Below are 23,153 nucleotides of genomic sequence, written 5' to 3'. Positions count from 1 at the left end.
TGGCCTTGAGTCAGAGAGACCTCTGGCTGGATTTGTTATCAAATTAGTCACCTGGAACCACACCAGGGTCCTAGCTCAGGCCGAGGCCCCTAGCCCCCCAAGACCCTAGGGGGGTTCTTTTCGGCTCGGATTCGCACAGCCAATAACAAAACCAGTGCTGAGACTGGAACAGCACAAGTTTTATTCAATGGCCAAAGAATGGCACAAATCAACTTCTTTGTCTCACAATCCCTCAGACTCTTTGAGCAACATGGGGGTGTCTCACAGTCCCTCAGACTCTGACCTGACCTCTAAGACTGGAGAAGAGAGGAGTGTCTTGCAATCCCTCAGACTCTCAGAGCCAACCTGGCCAGACCAGATTAACTGTGCAGTTCTTGAGTCATTTCTTCTCCCCCGTTGAGATGGGGACAGAGCCCTGAAGCTGATTTGTGGGATAAACACCTCTAACCTCTCCAAAGGGACTCTCCAGATCAAGAAGTCCAGAGCAGCTGCTGAGCCCATTCAGCAAGTTGAGGTGCATGGACCTGAAAAATCAGGCGCCAAGAGGGATTCTCCTATGCCCTTCCCCTTAGATCCCCCAGCAACATAGACAAATTCTCCCGGGTGAACTGCTGCAGCCCACTGTGTTGCCTCTTGGGAGCTGGAGCAACCCAAAGGGGTTAGGTGAGAGGTCCCACCAGAGTCATCAAAATTTGTCACCTGCAAACTGTGTTCTCCTTTTAGTGGGTGTCAAGTCAAAAGACACAACCAAGACAAAGATCAGGAGAAGGAAGTATTTATTACTTGCATCAAGTAAGAGAACACTGGGGATCTTTCCCAAAGCCGTGTCTCCTCAAAGTTTAAGATAGTGGGGTCCATGAAGTATTGTGCAGCTGTGTGGCATGTCTGTAAGCCTCAGTCATAATGTTTATGAAGACAATGACTAACATCTACAGAAGCGTCTGGAATGCAATGTCACGTATGGGGGCCCCTGGCAACATATGACTCGAGCAGTTGAAGTGTAGCTAGTTTGACTGAGGAAATGAATTTTAAATTTCATTTAAATATTAATGTGTAGTTTGCATTATATTTCTGTTAGACAGTGCTGAACTTGTCCAGAAGGCTAAGGGGCGGGGCTATGCACTTGCTCTTCCTGATGTATAGCCTGCATGCAAGGATATGAGTTGCTCCTCAGCCCAGTGCTGAGGCTTCTGCCACACGCATATGGGCACTGCTGAGATTTTGCCCCTCTTTGAAAATTTGAGAGAAGGGGGCATCCCTTTTCTTTATTTAAACATGCCATCTTATTCCAGGGGTTGGGAGAATGTATTACCTATGCAAAGCTGGTGAGTTTCATTTAATTTTCAAGGCTCTGGAAATATGGGCTGGGAATGAGAAACAAAAAGTAAATAGGATCAAGAGAGGGCTTTTTTGGTAGGGGATTAGAACGATGGGAATGGATAGGGAAGGAACTCACAGGTGGGTGCATAGATTTTGGTATTATTATAGTAATCGTGTGGTGGGTAGATGAGTGCCAAATTTGTTATTCTTCATAACTTAGGTATGTGTTACTTATATGTATCAAAACTTCTGTGATTAAAATGAAAAGTTTGGTGTAAGAAAATTATCAATCATGTTTATTTGTATTTAAGTCCCTATGTTCATTCCAACTCAATATACACACATGTGCCGTATACACAGGACATGTTTGATGTACTTTTGTTGCATTGCATTAAATTTAAGTATGGTTCTTATCATTTGTCAGGGCATAGATGTTTCTTATTTCATTTAAAAAACTATTAAGAAATTGACTTTAGATTACACTAGAAAAACAAGGTTGAAGGTTATTTATGGCTGTCCTTAGTAGGGTCTAATGACCCTTCCACTAGGTGGAAGCCATGGAGACCAACTTGCAAAATGTTCAGGAAATCCAGAATTTTAGGGTAGGGCAAACAAGTAATGTTAATAACACTGAGAACTTGAGGAAAAATATAGTCCTCTTAATTGCAAAAATCATCTCACTTCATAGGAAGAGTTATAGTTTCTTCTTTAAGACAGCAGAAATAAAGCATGGAAAATACTACATATAAAATTTTAAATGGTTTTTCTTTTTAATACAAAATAAGTATTTTGATTTTAAAAGTAACAAAATCATTCAAGGTACTGTACTAAGATATACACTCGTAATTATTCTTAGAGCTTATAAACAACTGTGATAGGACAAGGTTCTTCCATTGGTCATAGAATGTCAGTTCTGCTCTGGGTTCAAATATGTCTATTTTCTCTCTTTATTAAACTCTTGAGAGCATCTTGAGGAAAAATAAACCTATATTTTCCTATGTAAACCATAGCGGGGTGTAAGCTTTCAGTAAATGTTAGTCAAATCCAAGTTGAATAAATCCTTCTAATTCTGTTTTCAGAGACTTCACTGGTGGAATAGGATCAAGACCAAGGCCAGTTAATTTAGTGTTGGCAGCAATAACATCATACACCCCTCGCTGAAATTCAGTGCAATTCATATTACAGTTTCATTTCTTTCCCCCTTTTATTTCTTCAACTTTGCTGCCTCTTGACCTGCTTCTGAAAGTGCCACCCCTCATGCTCAGGGCCCACGTTAAGGAGATAGAGGCCGAGTTAGTGACGGGGTGGCAGTCCCATAGCCTTCCCGCTGTGATACTTCGCAATCTCAAAGACCATGGTAGTACTTATTAGATCAAGTTGATTTCAAGCACACAATGGGTGAACACAGAATTATGGTTGGGCCTGAATACCTGAATGATGCTTGGGAGGTAACTTTAGTACAGTCAGCCAGAGAATCTTGTTTTGTTTGTCCATCATTATTAACTTGGCATGTTAACAGTACCAAAATGCTTTCTGTGTTCACTTATTTGATGAAATATATAGGCTGTTTTACTAAAATTTGTATTTTTGCTTTGGTAGGAATGTTAGCCAGTTGAATTTTGATGCTTACGGTGCATACCTACTAACAAAAAATAGTAACCTTGTTTTACATACATATTTCTATAAGCTCTACACCTACATGATATGAGTAAGCATATCTTTTATTCTATCTCCTTTACTCTGACATAGATAATTTTAGTTATTTGTATTTGATTAAAGCAGTGTTATATCACATTGTTTCTCTAATAATGTAAAAATTATGGATTCTTAAAACATAAAAGTTTATAGTAATTGTTTTAGAAAAAAAGTGTATTCATTAATATTTCTAATTTCTGTTAAAGAGGACCAAAGTTCAACAGTAATAGTAAAGTTTTTAACTAAACCTGGACAATTCAGAAAAAAAACTTAGTGACTGTGCTTTTAACATATGTGTATGACTCGAGTATAAAGTTCTATTTTACTACTTTAGTTAATTTGGAAGTATTGCTTAATGTTATTTTTACTTTGGCTTTCTTAATTCACATTCTTTTGTAGAGTTAATACGTATAGTGAACAAAGGAGATGTGAATTGATTTACTGTAATATTAGTCCATGTCTCCACATTTATTAAATTTGCTTTGGAAGAGTTATTGATAGTTTGGGGCCAATCTGTCACGATCAGCATAGATGCAAAAAACAGATAGCTTTGTTATTAGCATATCTAAAGCTGTCATGTTGACCATGCTCTACTCCTGCTATTTTGGCATAAGGTAAGTTCATAACATAATCATGAAGTTAAAATGACAGTCATTGATTGATTTTATAATAGTGTAGCAGAATACATACATATGTAAGCAATTTGCAGTTCAGTTGTGATCCATAATAAGAATTATTTTTCCTAAAGGGTATGTTGAGTTAGCTAGTTTAAGACTTGACTTTATGTCAGCAAAATTGATCAGATCTCTGGATAGTTAAACAAACTATTTAGCACAGTTAACATGTAATATATTATATTTCTTAGACCTACAGTTTGTTATACCATCTACCGTTTAAAAATTTACTGATTCATATGTTTTAAATTTAAAACAGAACGTACTATAGCATTTTAAGTGTTGTCAGTGAATGCTAAAGTTTACCTATAAAGGAGTGATTAGTTTCAACTAATCTTGTAGAACACAGTAATGCATATGAGAAATTTTGGATTACTACTTACAAGTTATTCCACTTTCGTGTAAAAAAAAAACCAAATTTTTTCTTCATCTTAATGCAAAATGGTTTTTCGGCATATTATAAAAGTCATGCTTTTTTAAATGTTGAGGGTAAACTTGGGCTATTGGTTGCTTTATCAAATCACAAACAACTGGTACCAGCCCCGTCCACTTAGATCACCTTCTCTGAAAATCAGTATTCTTTCCATTATGTATAACCAATAGCTATAGTCCTATATTGCCTAAGTGCTCTGGAAAAACATTGTCAGAGATGAGAGAATTTTGTCAAAACCTGGGTATGCTCCCAGGACTATATCTAGTAATGTGAACATCATTTTCCATGTGCTATGGCAGAACAAAGGGTGAGAACTATTATTTTAGAGTGTTAAGTGGCTGTATTAGAATATGATCTTGTCTATATTGTACTCCTAAAATGTAAACTTCTAGGTTCATATTGTGGTCATACAGCAGTATTTAATGTACCTCCAAACTCCTGTAAAACAAATAACCATGAAGCTGTTTCAAGTTAACACTATTAAAAATCCTCTTGTTCTGTCTTTTAATACTAACTAGATTGTATAAATTATTTAATAAGATATTCTTTAGGTTAAATAACAGACTAGTTCTCTGACAACAGAATTGAAAATTTAGGAATTTCTATACTGAATAGATGAAAATATTAACAGTAATTAATATGGAATTAATGAATGAATAAACACTTTTTACACATACTAATTATTTTAGCTCTATTTCCCTAACCTTTGTCACTTATAGATTACCATGGCACAAATTTGGCTGTATCTGAGTACCATCTGTATTACTATTTTCCAAATATCGGTTTCTTTAATTTGACTTACTTTCTCAACTTAAAGTTATCTAAAGGGAAGTTTATGTTTTTGTTACAAATGGGAAACCAGAACAGCGTCACTTGCCATAATAGGTGACAATAATAAAAAATAAATGCAAATCTAAGCAAAACAACATTATTACATTCTAGTAGATACTGTTATCTGCTTATCCTGAGGTCTGTTTTCTTTGTTATGAAGGAACATTAGCTCATATCTCAAAGATGGTGATGACATACTTGTTCCATACTGAAACTTAACCCTTGATATAATCAGTAGAAAGAAAAGAAAACTGGAAAAGGAATACCTTTCATACCTGATCTACTTAATATGTAACATTATTCTGTTTAAGTGCCTCTGGCCACAGGAAACTCAGTTATGTCCAAAAGTTCTCTGGATGAATATTTTTTTAATTGAAGTATAGTTGGTTTACAATATTATATTAGCTTCAGGTATACAACATATTTATTCTCTATTTTCATAGATTATACTCCACATAGAGTTATAAAATATTGGCTCTATTTCCTGAGCTGTACATTACATCCTTGTATCTTATTTATTTTATATGTAATAGTTTGTACCTCTTAATTTCCTTCCCCTAATCACCTCCCCCTCTCCCCACTGGTAACCACTAGTTTATTCTTTGTATCTGTGAGTCTATTTCTGTTTTGTTCTATTCATTTGTATGCTTTATTTTTTAGATTCCACATATAAGTGAAAATACACAGTATTTGTCCTCTGTATGACTTATTTCACTAAGCATAATATTCTCTAGGTCCATCCACATTGCTGAAAATGGCAGAATTTCATTCATTTTTATGGCTGAGTAATATGCCATTGTATATATACACCACATCTTCTTTATCCATTCATCTGTTGGTGGGCAGTTGGGTTGCTTCCACATCTTGACAATTGTAAATAATGCTATAATGAACATTGGGATGCATACATCTTTTTGAATCAATGTTTTTGTTTTCTTCAGATACATAATCAGAAGTGGGATTGCTGGATCATATGGTAGTTCTATTTTTAATTTTTTGTGGAAACTCCATGCTGCTTCCCATAGTGGCTGAACCAAATTACACTCCCACCACCAGTGTGCTAGGGTTCCCTTTATTCCACAACCTTGCCAACATTTATGTGTTGTCTTTTTGATGATAGCCATTCTGACAGTTGTGAGATGATCTTTCATGGTGGTTTTGAGTTGCATTTCCCTGATTAGCAAGGTTGAGCATATTTTCATGTGCCTGTTGGCCAGCTGTGTGTCTTCCATGGAGAAATGTCTATTCAGGTGCTCTGTCCATTTTAAATTTTTTTTATATTGAATTGTATGTGTTCTTTATTTATTTTGGATATTCACCCCTTACCAGACATATCATTTGCAAATATCTTCTCCCATTCAGTAGTTTGTCTTTTCCTTTTGTCTATAGTTTGATTCACTGTGCAAAAGCTTTTAACTTTCATTAGGTCTGATTTGTTTATTTTTGCATTTGTTTGCCTTGCCTGAGTAGTTTTCTTCTTCTTTTTTTTTTTTTTTTTTTGGCTGTGTTCGGTCTTCGTTTCTGTGCGAGGGCTTTCTCTAGTTGTGGCGAGCGGGGGCCACTCTTCATCATGGTGCACGGGCCTCTCACTGTCGTGGCCTCTCTCATTGCAGAGCACAGGCTCCAGATGCACAGGCTCAGTAGCTGTGGCTCACGGGCCTAGTTGCTCCGTGGCATGTGGGATCTTCCCAGACCGGGGCACGAACCTGTGTCCCCTGCATCGGCAGGCGGACTCTCAACCACTGCGCCAGCAGGGAAGCCCATGAGTAGACATTTAAAAAAATATTGCTAAGACCTATGTCAAAGAGTGTACTGCCTATGTTTTCTTCTAGTTTTATGGTTTCTAGTCTTACATTTAAGTCTTTAATCTCCATTTTGAGTTTATTTTTGTATATGGTGTGAGGAAATGTTCTAATCTCATTGTTTTACATGTAGCTATCCAGTTTTCCCAGCATCACTTGTTGAAGAGATTGTCTTTTCCCCATTGTATGTTCTTGCCTCCTTTGTCATAGATTAGGTGACGACATGTGTGTGGGTTTATTTCTGGGCTCTCTACTCAGCTATGTGTCTGTTTTTGTGCCAGTACCATACTGTTTCTGACTACTGTAGCTTTGTAGTATAGTCTGAAGTCAGGGAGCATGATACCTTCAGTTTTGTTCTTTTTTCTCAATATTGTTTTGGCTCTTCAGGATCTTCTGTGGTTCCATATATTTTTTAATTATTTGTGCTAGTTCCATGAAAAATGTCATCGGTATTTGATAGGTATTGCATTAAATCTATACATTGCATTGGGTAGTGGGGACATTTTAACAATATTATTTCTTCCAATCCATGAGTGCAGGATACTTTTCCATTTTTTGGTATCATCTTCAGTTTCTTTCATCAATGTCTTCTAGGTTTTTGATTATAGGTCTTTCAATTTCTTGGTTAAATTTATTCCAAGGTATTTTATTCTTTTTGGTGTGATTATAAATGAGGTTGTTTTCTTAATTTCTCTTCATGATAGTTCATTGTTAGTGTACAGAAAGCAACAGATTTCTGTATATTAACTTTGTGTCAGTTCTTTAAAAATAATTTATTGGTTCTGTTGTCTATAGAGTCAAATTAATCAAACAATTGGATATTTTGAATTGGAAAAAATGTCTAAGGTCTTTTATATATAAAAAAGAAATAGTCCTTCCCTGTTGAGGTAGGGGAAATGATGTGGTATATTTGTGAAAATTAAATCATACCAAAACATATGATGAGAAACTTATTCTTTGTCAAATTAATAGGTTACATTTTAATGTTATGGATGCTATTTGTGTAGGTCAAATGTAAATTTTGGGGAGTGTCAGTCAAACCCAAATTTAAAATGCAAATGTAATGTCAACTAAGACTATGGCCAACTTTGACTGGATTAACACTGATGTTTTTCCCTCCTTTGCTGGGTTTTTCATTTTTCAGCAGCTAACACCCAGGCACTGAACTAATAGATGGGAATTATTATGCTCTGCATTTTGAATAGAAATTGTCTCTTCATGATTTCCAGGCTCTTAATTATTGTACTAGATGACTGAGAATCTATTTTTATACTTGTCTTTTGTTCATAAAGATTACATCTATGTAAAGTAGTCAATGTTTCATCCAAATATTCCAGAGAGCACAGCTATATTCTAGTTGTCCTTGTTAGGAGCAACTTTCAGTAACTTGCTTTCAAGTTAGTTATTAACATAGAATACCTAATACTAGATTTCACAATTGCCAAGGTGATTTTTGTAAATGCCTTCTCTAATTTTATTGCATAGCAATTCTTTTAGCGTGTGAAATGTGCTTACCAGACTTTAATCAAAACTCTTATAATACTAGTCTACACTATGCAATTTGACATATAATTATATATTTTTCTATATTGTTTGTTGGGATTTGGGTATGTTAGTTATATTTTGCAACCATATTATAAGCATCTTTAGTAAAGTTTGCATATATCTTGAGTATTTCCTCTGAGATCAGGCCCCTGAAAACTACTTATTTTGTAACTGATGCAGACCTACCACTGTTTAAACCCTTATTTATTCTTGCTATTGAGAGCAACTGCATAAGTAATCTTGTGATTACTTAAAGACTAAGGAAAAAATGATATTTTAGTGTTAGACTTCAGATTGGGGAAGAGGTGGGAGATAACACATTTTCTTTATCAATAATGAATTGCGTCCTAGTTCTTCATGCCAGGCAGGCACTGGGGGAGTGTGGACCAGATGTAGATTTTTACATATTCTTTGGAGGACAATGTCTTTTCAAAAAGGTACTCAATCTCACAAAAGTTATTGATGGTCCCAATCCAAGCCCAAGTGCAGACTGCAAATTAGCTGTTAACGCAGCCCAAAACCCTGCCCCGGGGGTTTCTGCACTGGGAAAAAGCTAAATGAAAGGAGGAGAAGAAAGCTACACCACCCTCTGGTAGGAGTATAGGGAGGTCTATGTGGCTTGGGTGATGGTTATAGCTTAGTGTACAAATAATTGAGTCAATGTAGAAAAGCAGGGCTTTCAAATTCCAAATTGCCATTATTAATGATCAGTGAGATTCAAAAAGTGGTTTCAGGACCACCTTGGTGCTGCAGTGGTTAAGAATCCACCTGCCAATGCAGGGGACATGGGTTCGAACCCTAGTCTGGGAAGATTCCACACGCTGCGGAGCAACTAAGCCCATGCACCACAACTACTGAGCCTTGCTCTGGACCCTGTGAGCCACAACTATTGAGCCTGTGCTCTAGAGCCCACGAGCAACAACTACTGAGCCTGCATGCTGCAACTACTGAAGCCCATGTGCCTAGAGCCCATGCTCTGCAACAAGAGAAGCCACTGCAGTGAGAAGCCCGCTCACTGCAATGAAGAGTAGCCCCCACTTACCACAACCAGAGAAAGCCCGTGCGCAGCAGCGAAGACCCAACACAGCCAAAGATAATAATATTTATTTATTTATTTATTATTTTAAAAAAGTTGTTTCAGAGTGCTTACAACTGCCCTTTGAATTGTTGTCATACAGTAATTTGAGTATTGCAGATGGTGACTGGTGACCTAATAGTAATGAGAAACAGGCAAGAGGCTTCTTCTGGCTGGGCCACCTTCCTGCCCTCCAATACAGCTGAGATCTCATTCATTGTTAATTGACATTCCTCACTGAAGATTCCATAGATTATTTGGGATGTTTTATATGACATGTTAATTAAAATTTTAAAATTCATTTATTTATAACTTTCTTATTTATTTATAAGAAACTACTTATTGTTTCTTACCATATTGGAGTCAAAAAGCACAATTCTTTTTTTTTTAAATTTATTTATTTTTTATTTATTTTTGGCTGTGTTGGGTCTTTGTTGCTGTGCGTGGACTTTCTCTAGTTGCGGCAAGTGGGAGCTACTCTTCATTGCTCTATGTGGGCTTCTCATTGTGGTGGCTTCTTTTGCTGTGGAGCACAGGCTCTAGGCACGTGGGCTTCAGTAGTTGTGGCATGTGGGCTCAGTGGTTGTGGCTCACGGGCTCTAGAGCACAGGCTCAGTAGCTGTGGCACAAGGGCTTAGTTGCTCCACGGTATGTGGGATCTTCCCAGACCAGGGCTTGAACCCGTGTCCCCTGCATTGGCAGGCAGATTCTCAACCACCACGCCATGAGGGAAGCCAAAAAGCACAATTCTTAAAGTTATTTTTTAGTAATAATCCTAGTTTTATTTAAGTTCCCTTAATGGTGGAACCAGATGGAGGACAAAAGAGCCTGTTCAAGAGCATTTGGAGACAGGGATTTTTATAGTTGTATATTTTTATAGTTATAAAAGCATATATATATATATATATACATATATATATATTTAAAAAGTATATACATAGTAAAGAAAAGCTGAAGCAACATTGCTAAATTAAGCATAAGATTGGCAAATTTTCTGTGGGGCAGTAAAGTCATATCATTTTTATGATTAATGTCTTGATTGGCCTATAAAGTCATACCATCATGTCAATTTCTATAGATTAACCACTACGTCTACAGAACTGTAACTGCCTTCACCTTTATCAGTGTGGATTAAGAGTATTAGATTAGAATCAAGTAAAGATATTAGAAAATGTCATAGCATGATGTCAGATAATCAAGCAATGATCATTTTGTCTGTTTTCCATGACTGAGATAAATTTTTCTTGTCCAGGTAATTGAATGAGAGGAGGGTTCCTATCTTTTCTTTCTGTTCCTTTTAGTTTGATTGGTTAGCTTTTGCATCCATAGTGCTGAACACAGTGTATTTTCACAGCACAATATTTTCTTCTTGAGAATTCTGAGCATCATCAATAGAGTTGACTTTCAGAGAAAAAAAGGTTCCCTCTAGTAGGAATAAAGGGAGCCAGTATGACTTGGTTAGTGATTGTAGCATAGTATAAGAACAACTAAGTAAATGGATAAGGGCCAGGCTATATGGACTAGGCATGTTATTTTTAGGTCACAAATTCAGGGGGAAAAAATCTAACTTTCTATATTTTCCCAAAACTGAACTTAATTTTTATATTAAGCCCCTATTCCACATCTCAGAAAACATAATCAATTAGCCTAAAGGCAAATTTCAATGTGTTGGTGATTTCTTTATCATATCAGGCTTAAAGTCAGACAAACAGAATTGCACTTCTCTTTCTTCTTCTTCTTCCCTGAGTGGTATTTTTGTTCCAAGGATTCAGTTGGCATCATTGTACTGAGGCTTTGAGACTGCCTGTGCTGGTGTCTGCTCTGAGTACTGAGTGGGGGTCACCCTTCCACGTTGCTATCCTGAGAAGTGGGCACAGCCCTCCCTGACTTCCAGTTCCTAGTACACGTTCCCATTTCTGGCTGTGTTCCCTTGTCATGAAGGCAGGACTTCTGTGGGGCAAGCTCCTTGCTCTGTCAGCTCACCTTCTCAGGGGTCTGGGAAGGTTAGCCTACTCTTCCACACTCTCTGGGTTTGGAGACTTGGGGGCTGAGCCTCTGACACCCCAGAAAGCTGTCTCTCCTGCCCCATTCCATCCCAGGTCATATGGTTCAGGGAACATCTGCATGGATAGGACCTCCCAGAGCTCGCTGTGGGAACTGCACCCCCAGCCTTTCCACTCTTGAATCCCCAAATGTAGAGACTTCTATGAAACATCTCTGCCCTCCTCACTGCCCCCACCGAAGACTTTGCCCAAGTGAGCTGGAATTTGAATCTCTTCTGAGACCTTCTTTTCTTCTTGTGTGTCTTCGTCCTTCCTCCTCAAAGAAGCTTTACCTTATCCAGGAGGGGCAGGAAGAAGAGTTTGTTCAGCTACAGGTCCTGTGAATCTCTCTGCCTTCTGCTTAGACTAATGCTTTTAAAGTCCAGGAATGTATGCTCTCTGTTCCCTGGTTCCTCTCTGCCTCCCCATCTTGGGGCAGTGCTTGCCTCACTCTGCTTCTTGATAACAGGAAGTTCATGAGGCCAAAAGTAAGTGTGGGAAATAATACAACAGTGAATTCTTCACACAGCATCTTGCCATGTGTATTATGTAGTCCTTTTAAGGGGCTTAGCAACTTTAAATATCCTGAGATTATATATTTTGAAAAGAATAAAGACATAGAGAATTTGGAATAGGATGAAACCCTAATCCTCACACACACACAAATTAAGCCTGAACAAGATGTGAGATGATGCATTATGTAAAGGTGATTCAGCCAGCATTCAAGAGTGAAGGACCTCAAAGCAGCCTTGCTTCTTTGGCCTTTAAACAGCTTGTTTCTGAAGCTGGAATGAAAGGGAGTGGAAGGAACCTGGTCACCCAGGGTGAAAGGTGCTGAGGCTTTATTGCAGCTTCCTGTCATCTTGTCAGAAGTTCTACCAGGGGCTGGACTGTGGGGGGACTAGGCCCAGACCCTTGAGTCTCTTCCTAATAATTTCTACCTGATTGTGGAACCATCTATTGGTCTGTGTTGGGAAAGATTCCATGCCCACATCTTCTGGTCATCATCTGCTCTCTCACTTCCCTCTCTCCCATGGAGGGAGTCATTTAACAACTCAGGTCCAAGCTTCGGCCCCTCCTCGGCTCCTGCTCCCCACAGTCACCATGTGCTGCTCCATGCTGGGCGTGACTTAGGCCCTAGGCCTCTTCTCATGAGATCACCTGTCCTGAAATCACCATCTGCTATGGTCCCTGGCTCCCTCTGCAGATGTACCCAGTACTATACCTTTTCATGGTACTGCACACAGGGAAAACTGAACACTTTGCTGTTCTCCAGATGTGGCACTCACTTAGCTGACTCCTGTCCTTTGCTGAAACTGTTTTTCTACTCAGAAGCTGCCACTCAAATATACCCTCCCTCACACCAAATCCATGTCCTGTGCCTACTGAAAGCCTATTCATTCTTCATGGTCTTCTCAGATGAAATGTTTGCATCAGTTCTCTGTCCTTCATCCGTGGTCCTCTAAATGGACCTCCCATGAACCCCTTGTGAATGCAATGTTCTTTGTCTAATTTTGCTGCCTTCTATGCTGCTGGGTACAGAGGTTCATTGCTGAGAATTTGCAGATTTAAGCTACAATTCAGTTACTTTATTTCCTTTTTACAAAAGTAGAGGAAAGAGACCCGAGCAAATCTGTTCACTGTACTTAAATTTAAAAGGTTGTGTTTCAACAGGGCAGTTGGTCCCATATGGAGAAGCCATGTATGTTTTAGCCCCCTTTATAAAGGAAAACTATTTTTTTACTTTTTCAGGGAGCTCCTGCTCAAAACTTTCTCTTCTCCAATTGTTCAAAAATTCCTGATTCTTAGCAGAAAGTATTCAGAAAAATAGTAGGTTGATACTATATCATGGTCAATTGGGGGAACATGTGTAATCCATCTTTTGTTCAATTTGTAGTAATTAACAGTTTCAGAGTTTGTGTTCTGAATTGTAATTTCAATAAACTGGATATATGATGTAAATCAAGTCTCAAATAACCAGGAATGGGCAACTGACTTGGCTATTGTAATGTGCCATGAGATAATAAAGCAGATATAGTGCACTGCACAGGCTACAAAGACATAATGCTTCCAGCTTATTAGTTGTACAAGCTTTCCAAAAATATTTGATCCATTAAATGTTCAAAGGTATAGTCAAAACGTGTTAAAAGTAGCAACTCCTTTTAAGAAAAAAGTAGTATTTCAGGTGTGGGAAGGAACATATATATTATGTTACATTGTCCATAATTTTATGGTCTCCCAGTGACAAGTTAGGAGACTAAGTCAGTGTAGAGTTTAGGGCCCACCTTGTTGCATGTCCCAGTTCTTCAGTCTTGGCTGGACAATCTCCTTAATTTCAGTCATCTATAAAATGGGGATAGAAACAACTACCATTCAGAATATTTGTGAGGATCACATGAGACTAAATGTGTAAAACCCTTGCTGACATCTCCTCCAGGTCCTCCTGCCCACCACCCCAGAGGGGAAAAGTAGCTGTTTAATGTCATGCTAACCACACAGTAAGCTAGCAACTATATATATTTTTTACACCCTAAGTAAATTGCCTCTTATGATGAATTTTGTAGTTTCCTTCTAAGTTTTAAAACACTAATTAAGTTCAATATTTTAATAAAAACCGTAAAATGAATATAAAGTATTCCAATGTAAACTTTGATTTTATTTAAATTTTAATGAGACCAAATACTTTCTATCTTTCCCAGTAGGAATCATATAGATATGAATCATGGGCATACTATATATGACTGACGTTGGAATATGATTAGCTTCTATGATGTCTTTTTTTTTTTTTTTGCCATGCTCCCCAATTTGCGGGATCTTAATTCTCCGACCAAGGATTCAACCCAAGCCCTTGGCAGTGACAGCGTAGATTCCTAACCACTGGTCTGCCCTTTAAATTGAAAAGAAGTAACAGATTAGGTGAAAATACTTTTAACATGTAAAATACAATAAAAGTATTAGTAGTCAGACAATGTAAAGAGCACTTACAAATCAATAAGAAAAAAAAGCTTGGGACACAAACAGAAAATCACCAGAGAAGTACAATAACCTCATCAGCATTCAGATAAACAAAAAATAAAACAAAATCAGATTGGCAAAATTGAAAAGTTTGATTATAGTGTTGATCACGATATAGAAAAATGGATTCTCTTCTGATCAGAGTGCAACTTGATTCAGCCACTTTAAAATGTATTTGTTAAAATAGGAAATATGTGTATCAAAGGGCCCAGCTGTTTAATTTCTCCTTATTTACCCTAAAGACCTCTTGTACTATGCACAGTGAGGCACGCACATATATACCCACTGCAGCATCATTTATAATCATGAGAAATTGAAAAAAAACTAAGTTCCCATCAAGACAGAAATGACTAAGAAACTATATTGCATGCAGGATATGTAGTACTGTTCAATAGTGGTCATAAAGAATAAGCTATAACAGGGTGTGTTGATAAAAAAGAATCTCCATGACAGACTGAGAATAAAAATTGTAAAACAGTCTTATAATGTGTCACCATTTATTTAAAAAGAGGGAAAGAAAGCATGAGATAATACTATAGATTTTCTACAATAGTAGCTTTCAAAGTCTTTTTGGAAATGACACTTAGTAAGACACACATTTTATATCTCGACTGGGTGGATCCTTACTACATGCAATGCACTTTGAAATTTTTATATCCTATTCTATTTCATTTCATGCCATTCCATTCCATTTTTCAAAATGCTGGTCGTGACTCATTAAACGGATTTAGGACTCAACCACAATTCGAAAAATATGTTCTGAAGATACACACTGGAGCACATAAATAGAAAAGTAACTGGAAGGCAATGCACCAAGCTGATATCAGAGGTTTCTTCTGGGGAGGTGGCTGATGGGTGGTGGTTCCAGGGACCCTCGAAGTCTCTTCTGTGATACTTAGGTTGTTTTACATTTGTTTGCTTGTTTTACAATGGGCATGTGTAATTACACATTTTAGGATTTATTTTTTAGAGAGTAAGCAACCAAAACTATTTTCAAAACTCAAGGACTTACCTTATGGTCAAAGGTCTTAAGAAAAATAATTTTAAGTAATTTTGTATATTGAGTAGTTCAGAAGGCACACATTCTAGCTAACTATCTCTGTTTTTATATCTAGCCACAGATGAATACATTCTTGTGGCAAGGTAGACATCCCACTCAAAATGTCATCACAAATCTAAGAACTCTCTGCCATGCTGTGAGATTTTAACTCATTACCTATGAATGAAAGTCCATATAACAAAAACATAAAGTAATCAACATAAATGTGATCAAAAACCAAGCCGTCCAGTTTCAGAAAATGCAAAGTTAGTGTTCCTATAGCAACAGCAACTTGGCCACATTGGTTTTGGATATCAGTCTAGACAAACAAATAATTACATTTTAAGAATTATTTCTGCAAAGAAGCACCATTGTAGAAAATATGACATATGTACTCTTGGCCATCTCTGCAGGCTGGAGCAGATACTTCCAGCTCTCTGTTTTCTATTTCAGAGCTACCTTAATTCTTTCTGATTTACCTTCACATTTTTACCCTAAGGGTAATTTATTAAACCTCATCTTGATGGCAAGTAATTGTTGCATAAAAGGAGTTAGACACAGTTCCTAGAGGAGTTAGATCCTTTAAATTGCAAACATTTAAACAGGGTATTAAATGTAGATGAACGAGAGCTAGATGATTTCTTGTGTGAATTTCTCAATAAACTCAATAAAGATACCCATAAGGAAAATAATATTTCTTTCAATGTTATATTTATTTTCTTTTTTTGTGGATGGTGTCCTAAACATACATTTTGGTATGCTAATAATAAAACAAGTTGAATCTTTTAATGGCCACATTAAATTTTCTCTATAAATGTTTTGAAAACAAGTTTTTATGGTAAAATATGCAAATATATAAATATATAATATAAGCATTTATATAAGAATCATTTTTCAAAATCTTAGCTGTTGCTAAAGCAATGATTGTATTCACATTTAATTTCTTGTGCTCAAAGTTGTATGGAGGTAAGAAAAGAAGGACTTTGGAAATTTTCTTTAAAAGAGAAATCGGCAAGAAAAGCATTATTTCAGAAAGCATGCTACATGTTATCGGGAGGAAGGGAAAGAGCAGGGATGTGGGAGAGAGGATAATATACATCCACATATCTGAAGTCTCTCTTCCATTTTCTCCAGTGTGGATCTGAGGGTGAGAGGAGGCAGAGGTGACCTTATGGCTAATAAAGGGGTCAAGGCCATTCCTTTAAATAGCTTTACATTCCTCAAAGTTAAGAATGGGCCACTTGTGGCTATGACATATGAATCTGGGAAAGCAGCTTATATGCAGTTTGATACCAAGCTAGCTTAGAACTGTGAAAGTGATGTGGCTCTGTGATGAGAATTCAGGATAAATTATAGATGTGTCTTATTTAGACCTGAAGAGAAATCTTGGTGAAAATTATAATTTGTAATAATCAAGGGTTGGAAAGTAACATAATTTTCAAACCCTTGATTATTACAAATTATAATTTATTTTCTTTGTTTGCTCTGTAAGATTGCCTATTCACTATTTGCATTTTAGTAGTTTTAATAAAATTAGTTTTATTTGCTACTGAGGGCAAATGAATTTAAAATTTTTAAGTGTGATAATCTCTTAACTGCACATATCTGAAGCCCAGCTTTTCAATGGCCACAGTATCCAAGACACCACTGACTCCTTGTGGCAGCCTGGCATAATTGCAGGCAAAATTTCCAAGTGATAAACAGTCTTTAAGATGCTACAAATAACATTATTATGTTACTTAGAGGTCTAAGAAGTAGAAGGAAAGAATTGTGCATCCCATATCATAAAATATTGAAGTGTAACAAGATCTCTACATATTTTCTCATTGGTAGGATGAGAGTATTTTTTTTCAGAATTTTACCCCATTTTCCACTTAATACCACTTTTGAAGGGGAAAAGTGTCTTGATTAACTGCAGAATTTGTCATCCACAGCATCTGCAGGAATTGCTGTGTCCCAGAGGAAAGTACGTCAGATCAGTGATCCTATTCAGCAGATCTTAATCCAGCTGCACAAAATCATCTACATCACTCAGGTCAGTGTGCTAGCTTTTTATTTCCTTTTTATCTTAAGTACAAGTTTGGTGTTAATATTGTTAAGGAACTACTTTGAGAAACTTTCATTTCGAGTGATGCTTATTCTCTCCAACTACATATATTTGGGAACACTTTAGCTTAGCAGCAGAGCTGGGAAGGTCATAGGTTAAAAGAAGCAGATATGTCAGGTTTTCCCTGTGACTCCTAACCTGCTCTTTTACTTTTAGTGCCCAACCAAAAACAAACTTCAACACTAATGGCCCTTTAATGTGGGGGTGAAAGTGGGGACAGAGCTGGGCTACAGGAAAGAAAGGAAAGTAGTTCCCTAATCCTGACGAGGCTGGGATAAAACCAAGACCTCTCAAAAAACTTAAAACACAAAATTCATGATTTTAAAGACTTTTTCTAAGTCTCAGTAATCCTTAGGCATTGGGGAAGTAATCACTGTTTACAAATTATTTACAGAAATCTTTCTAACGATAAGGAAGTTGAATGGTCATTTACCAATGTTAGGTACTGTTAATAAGAAAACAAATTTTGTAGATAAATAAGTGTAGATATTGGGCCAAGAAAGTAACTATTATTTTGAAGTTTAAGACTGTATGTCTTAATATGTAGTTCATTCATTCGTTCATTTTTTCATTTAACATTTAATTACTAGATGCCTAGTATGTACCAGCCACTATTCTAGGTACTTGAGACATATCAATGAGCAAAACACATAAACATTCCCTCACCCTAAGATTCAGAGACCCAGTCTGATGATTCTGTCAGTTGCCAATTGTGGCAATTCCAATTAAATATTCAGGTACTAGAGAGAAATATCACCAGGCCAGTGGAACAACTGGACCCATTATAAGTCTAACTTGGGCTAATATGCCTCCTCCCTCAAAGAAGCAAACAAACAAAAAAAACCCCATTTTGATTAGTGTACCACAGTGGCATTATAAGACTCTAGGAAATAGAGTCAGTTTATGACTGGTGTCCAGTATTCCCTGAAAGCCTGTGTATTTCCTTCTTCTCTGTGAACAGTCACCTTAATAAATAGCTTCAGGGCTCTCTGGAGAAGGGTTGGAGGAAAATTTATTTATTGTGTAGGCATAACAATGTTTCAGGGCCCTTCCTCAAGGGGCCCCAGCTTTCACACTAATTAAGGGCTTTTGGTCTTTTAATTGACCAATGTTTGGAAACTATGTGAGAGGTGGTGACTCTCAATTGAGGGCAACAGCAACCCAAATCACATTTTTGTCTACCAGACCTAGAGTTTCTTTTCTGTTATATGGATTAAGGAATACTCTAGTAGGATGACCACATGTTTCTGCACCCTGATCAGTTAACTACCATCAAAGATCTCTGTGGACCAGGCATTCTCATTAACAGTATACATCCCTGCCACCCTTTATGATAAATGCTCCCAACTTGTCACTGGTGGTCAGGGGCTGCCTCTTGGCCTCTGCTCCCCTGGGATCACATCATCCCCATTGGAACCTTGTACTTTCAGTGTCATATCTGGCCTACAAAGGAGAGCAACTGTAAGGTCTTCAAGGATGCTGGTTCTCCCCTCTCCAATGTGTTTCTCACTGCTTTAGTGAAAGTGAAGCCGAACCTGGCCTCTGTACCCTGACACTGAATTAAATCTTGGACACAGAGTTTTGGGTGAAGTAGAAAAGAATAGCTTTATTGCTTTGCCAGGCAAAGGGGGCCACAGCAGTCTAATGCCCTCAAAACTGTGTCCCTACCTGGAATGGGTAGTGAGGAGTTTTATGGGAATGGTTCAAAGAGGGCATCATTAGCTCGTGGACATTCTTCTGATTGGTTGGTGGTGAGGTAACTGTGAGTCAGCATCATCAACCTTCTGGTTCCAACCGATCTGCGGTCTACATGCTTGTGGGCAGCATGTAGTTAACTTCTCCCACCTGGTGGGTGTTTCAGTATCTGCAAAACAGCTCAAAGATATTGTGTGTATCCCTTAATGGGGAGCCAGGACCCTGCCCCAAGGCTGCACTATTGTTTCTCTTGACTGCTCCTCCCTTGTCTTCGCATCCCCTCCCTTCCCTAATTAGCAACTTCTTGAATCTGCCAGTTGGAACTCAGGGAAGGTCATGGAGGCTGAATGAAACCTATTTCCTTTAATCAAAGAAATGGGGGACACAGAAAGGCTTTTGTGCCCAGGAGCCCCACAGGGTCCTGTGTGGTATCAAAAGGAATGGCTTCTGAGTGTTCTTGCTAAACAAAATTAGGAAGTGAGTGTGTAGGTCACCCATGGTAAATCTATCCCAGCATTCCTGTCTCTCCAAGCCTTTGAATTTCCTCTTCCACAAGCAAGAGAAGCTCTGGCATTTTATCCTCATTAAATGTAGGCCACCATTGAGTCCACGTTTTAGTATACCTCCAGCTACATGAACTAATATATTAAATCTAGACTCTCTAGTAAGTATACACATTTGAATGAATTCAACTTGATATAGTGCTATATTTCATCCTTCTTGGCCTGACACCCTTAGAATCCACTCCTGCACATGTTCTCTGGGTTGCTGCTGATATGGAATAGCAAAATCTTTTGATGCAATTCTTTTGATGAAGAGCAGATAGGGAAGTGTACCAGTTCCCCTGCATCATATTGAGATATGACCCTTGTTGCTGACTTAAAGCTCACTGTTGTGGATCTTAAGAGGAATGTGCATCCCTTTTTAAGATATTACCCCTCATCTGTCCTAGGTGAGGTTAGTATAGTGTTTTGAAGCAAAAGAAGTTTTATCTTCTCAGATGCAGGGTTTCAAGCTACTTCCACTGGCAATGATGGCTCAGAGTGAGTTGAGTTTCAAGACTGTCAGTTTTATCTGGGTCCAACAACATGTCCCTACTTGGAGTTTTAGTATCCTAATCTTTTTTTCTAACTTTTGCATGAGAAACTTGGTGAAATGTACATTCAGCTGACATTGTAATTCAGCAACCTGATCAATTAGATTTGTGTTTGATTATCAGCCATACCAGTGCTGTGGTAGCAAGAAATACATTCTATTAGGGCTGTCATGGAATCTTTCTGGCTCTTAGACTATGAATTGAGCTGAGAGTTAAAGGACCCAGGCTTGTCATTGTCTCTCTGTAAGTGCCCCAGTGCATCTAAAGGACCTGCCCACCCGACCATCCTCGTGGTCTTCATACTGCCTGACAGTCAAGTGTAGCAGCCACTCAAGGTTCCAGGGTACTCGCTTCAGTTGCCTCTTCATCCAGGTGACAACTGACAAACTGTGAGGCCACTGCACGCCATGGTTTACTATCATCCTCTGTCCTATTAGCAAACAACCCAACAGTGGGCTCGGTTCCAAGGGTACAATCAAATCAATTTCCAAATGCCATCTCTATGGCTCCCCCTGGACATTCCTGGAACCAAATCTGTTTCAGTGAGGGTCTATTCAGGGGACAGAAACCAAACTGATTTCAACAGGGAAGGTTTCACATAAATAATTGTTTAAGAATTACTAATAATAACAGGGTATTATCTACTGAGGAGGGGAAGAGAAGTCTAAAGACTATAAGAAGAGCAGATAAGGAAATCACTACTTATAGGGCTGAGACAGAGCACCCAAGAGAGGAACAAAATAGAAGAGGACACCCTCATCCTGGGCTGAGGCGCAGACCTCACTGGAAAGTCAGAGAAATGTCCTGAGGTACTGTGCTGTAGTCTTGCTGGAAATCAGCATGTAAGAGTGGTGTGCTGGGAATTGCCCTCTAGGAACTGCCCTCTCTGGGACCAGGGGAGGCTGCCCACTGGTAGGTGCTTCTCCATGGTACTCTCTAGAAAGCTGCCTGCAGGGTTGGTGACACTGAATCTGGCTGAGGATGAGCACCGCTGGGGGTCCCTGTTCCTACTGACCATTCACTGCTGCCAAACTAAGGCAAGGCAGGAGCATCACTGGAACCAGAAAGACAGGCTCCATCCTCCACTATTGCCCTCAGCAGATAGAGCTGAACATCCAGCCAGCTGACAAGGGATATATGTTCCAGTGTCACAAGCAGGACAATGAAGGTGGATTTGGAGCTGAGAGTAAACAAACTGACAGCTGGCACAGTTAGCCTCGGGGCTCGACAAGGGACTACCTTATTTGGGACTGCCCACATCTAACTTCTCACTGCTTCCCCTTTGACTTCTGCCCAGCCTGGAGAGTAGCCTGCCTCTTATCTATCATGTTTGGGTTATTTTGGGGGATTAAAAAAATTTTTTAACCAAATCTGATATTCTTTTCAATTACCCTGAGGGCCAGCCTTTTGAAGACTCAAGAGTCTAAAATTGATTACCCTTTTCTCCATTTTCTTCTGTCAACCTTTCCTTTAGACAATCCTGCAGAACTGTCTACCTGATTAAATGAAAGTAGGTGAAGGGGCATAAGAATGTAGGATGGGGGAGAAAATTGGTTAATAAGTCAAAATATAATCTGCCATATCTCTATTGAGTAAAGATATTATATTCAAAACTACATTTCAATTTAAATATTGATATAGATATATGGAGAAGAATTCTTAACTTTAGTGCTATGGAAATAACTTCAAATAGCTTGTTGGTTACCTTAATGATTCACTACTAAATTGAGAGAAAATATCCTCTGAAATTTAAATATAATTTCCATATGCCTGTCCTGCTAATTTTTATATTAAAAAACTTCTGAAATGGTGTATTTTGTTTCTTTATTGGAGTTCAAAGTATTATAAAGCAAGAATGAAACTATTATAAACACCTTATTATTATGTTCTTACACTGCCAGCATAACAAATGATTTCATATTTTTGGCAAGATGGAATTCCTTGCTACAAGTTAAGATATAACCATGGTGATTGTAAAAATGTATTTGCAGAATACTTTAAAGTTTATGACATTGCTCATAGTAAGGAATGATTCCTCTTTGGGGAACCTTAAGTTACAGTGCTAACCAAAGTCACTGCCTTTCAAATAAAGGAGATCAATACTAGTCTAAACATTACACTCACATATTTACCAAAGCTTAAAGACCAAGATCAATTTTTTCTGTCCTGTAATTGCAAAGGAAAACTTCTGAAAGTAAAACTGAACAGACAAACAAACAAAAAACCCTTCTTGTTCACATATTTATTTACTAAATTCCTGCAGACTTAAGCTGTGGTAGCACCCTGAATTGCAGAGCCAGATCCCTTCTGACAACCAACAAGTGACTTTAAATGGGAAACTGCATACTTTTGGCTGGTGGTGGCCTTATCCAGTCTCCATGGAGACAAATATGTGGAAACCATCTAAAAGCAACTATTTTAAAAAACAGGATGTTAGAATCCTAACTCTGCCTTCAGTGATTTGACATGTTTTCATCAAAAATAAGATGGGGCCTGCTGGAGAAGATGGTGGAAGAGTAAGACATGGAGATCACCTTCCTCCACACAGATACATCAGAAATACATCTACACGTGGAACTGCTCCTATAGAACCCCCACTGATCACTGGCAGAAGACCTCAGACCTCCCAAAAGGCAAGAAATTCCCCACATACCTGGGTAGGGCAAAAGAAAAAAGAAAAAACGGAAACAAAAAATAGGGACTGGACCTGCACCAGTGGGAGGGAGCTGTGAAGGAGGAAAGTTTTCCACACAGTAGAAGCCCCTACATGGGCAGAGACTGAGG

The 23,153-nt window shown here is 38.1% G+C and overlaps 1 protein-coding gene across 1 annotated transcript in view; it reads left to right on the top strand.

Moving 5' to 3' along the window:
- The window catches only part of NEK10 (NIMA related kinase 10), a 290,867-nt gene that overhangs the window by 231,763 nt on the left and 35,951 nt on the right, over nt 1-23,153 (top strand). Inside the window, exons 31-34 of the mRNA XM_060109508.1 lie at nt 2,400-2,436; nt 12,215-12,217; nt 15,548-15,575; nt 17,406-17,506. Of these exons, the coding sequence (XP_059965491.1) occupies nt 2,400-2,436; nt 12,215-12,217; nt 15,548-15,575; nt 17,406-17,506 (169 nt within the window). The remainder of the gene's footprint in view (nt 1-2,399; nt 2,437-12,214; nt 12,218-15,547; nt 15,576-17,405; nt 17,507-23,153) is intronic.

The sequence above is a fragment of the Mesoplodon densirostris genome, chromosome 10, assembly GCF_025265405.1.
Source record: "Mesoplodon densirostris isolate mMesDen1 chromosome 10, mMesDen1 primary haplotype, whole genome shotgun sequence".
Classification (NCBI taxonomy): Eukaryota; Metazoa; Chordata; class Mammalia; order Artiodactyla; family Ziphiidae; genus Mesoplodon; species Mesoplodon densirostris.
This window is presented reverse-complemented; position numbering and strand designations above follow the sequence as displayed.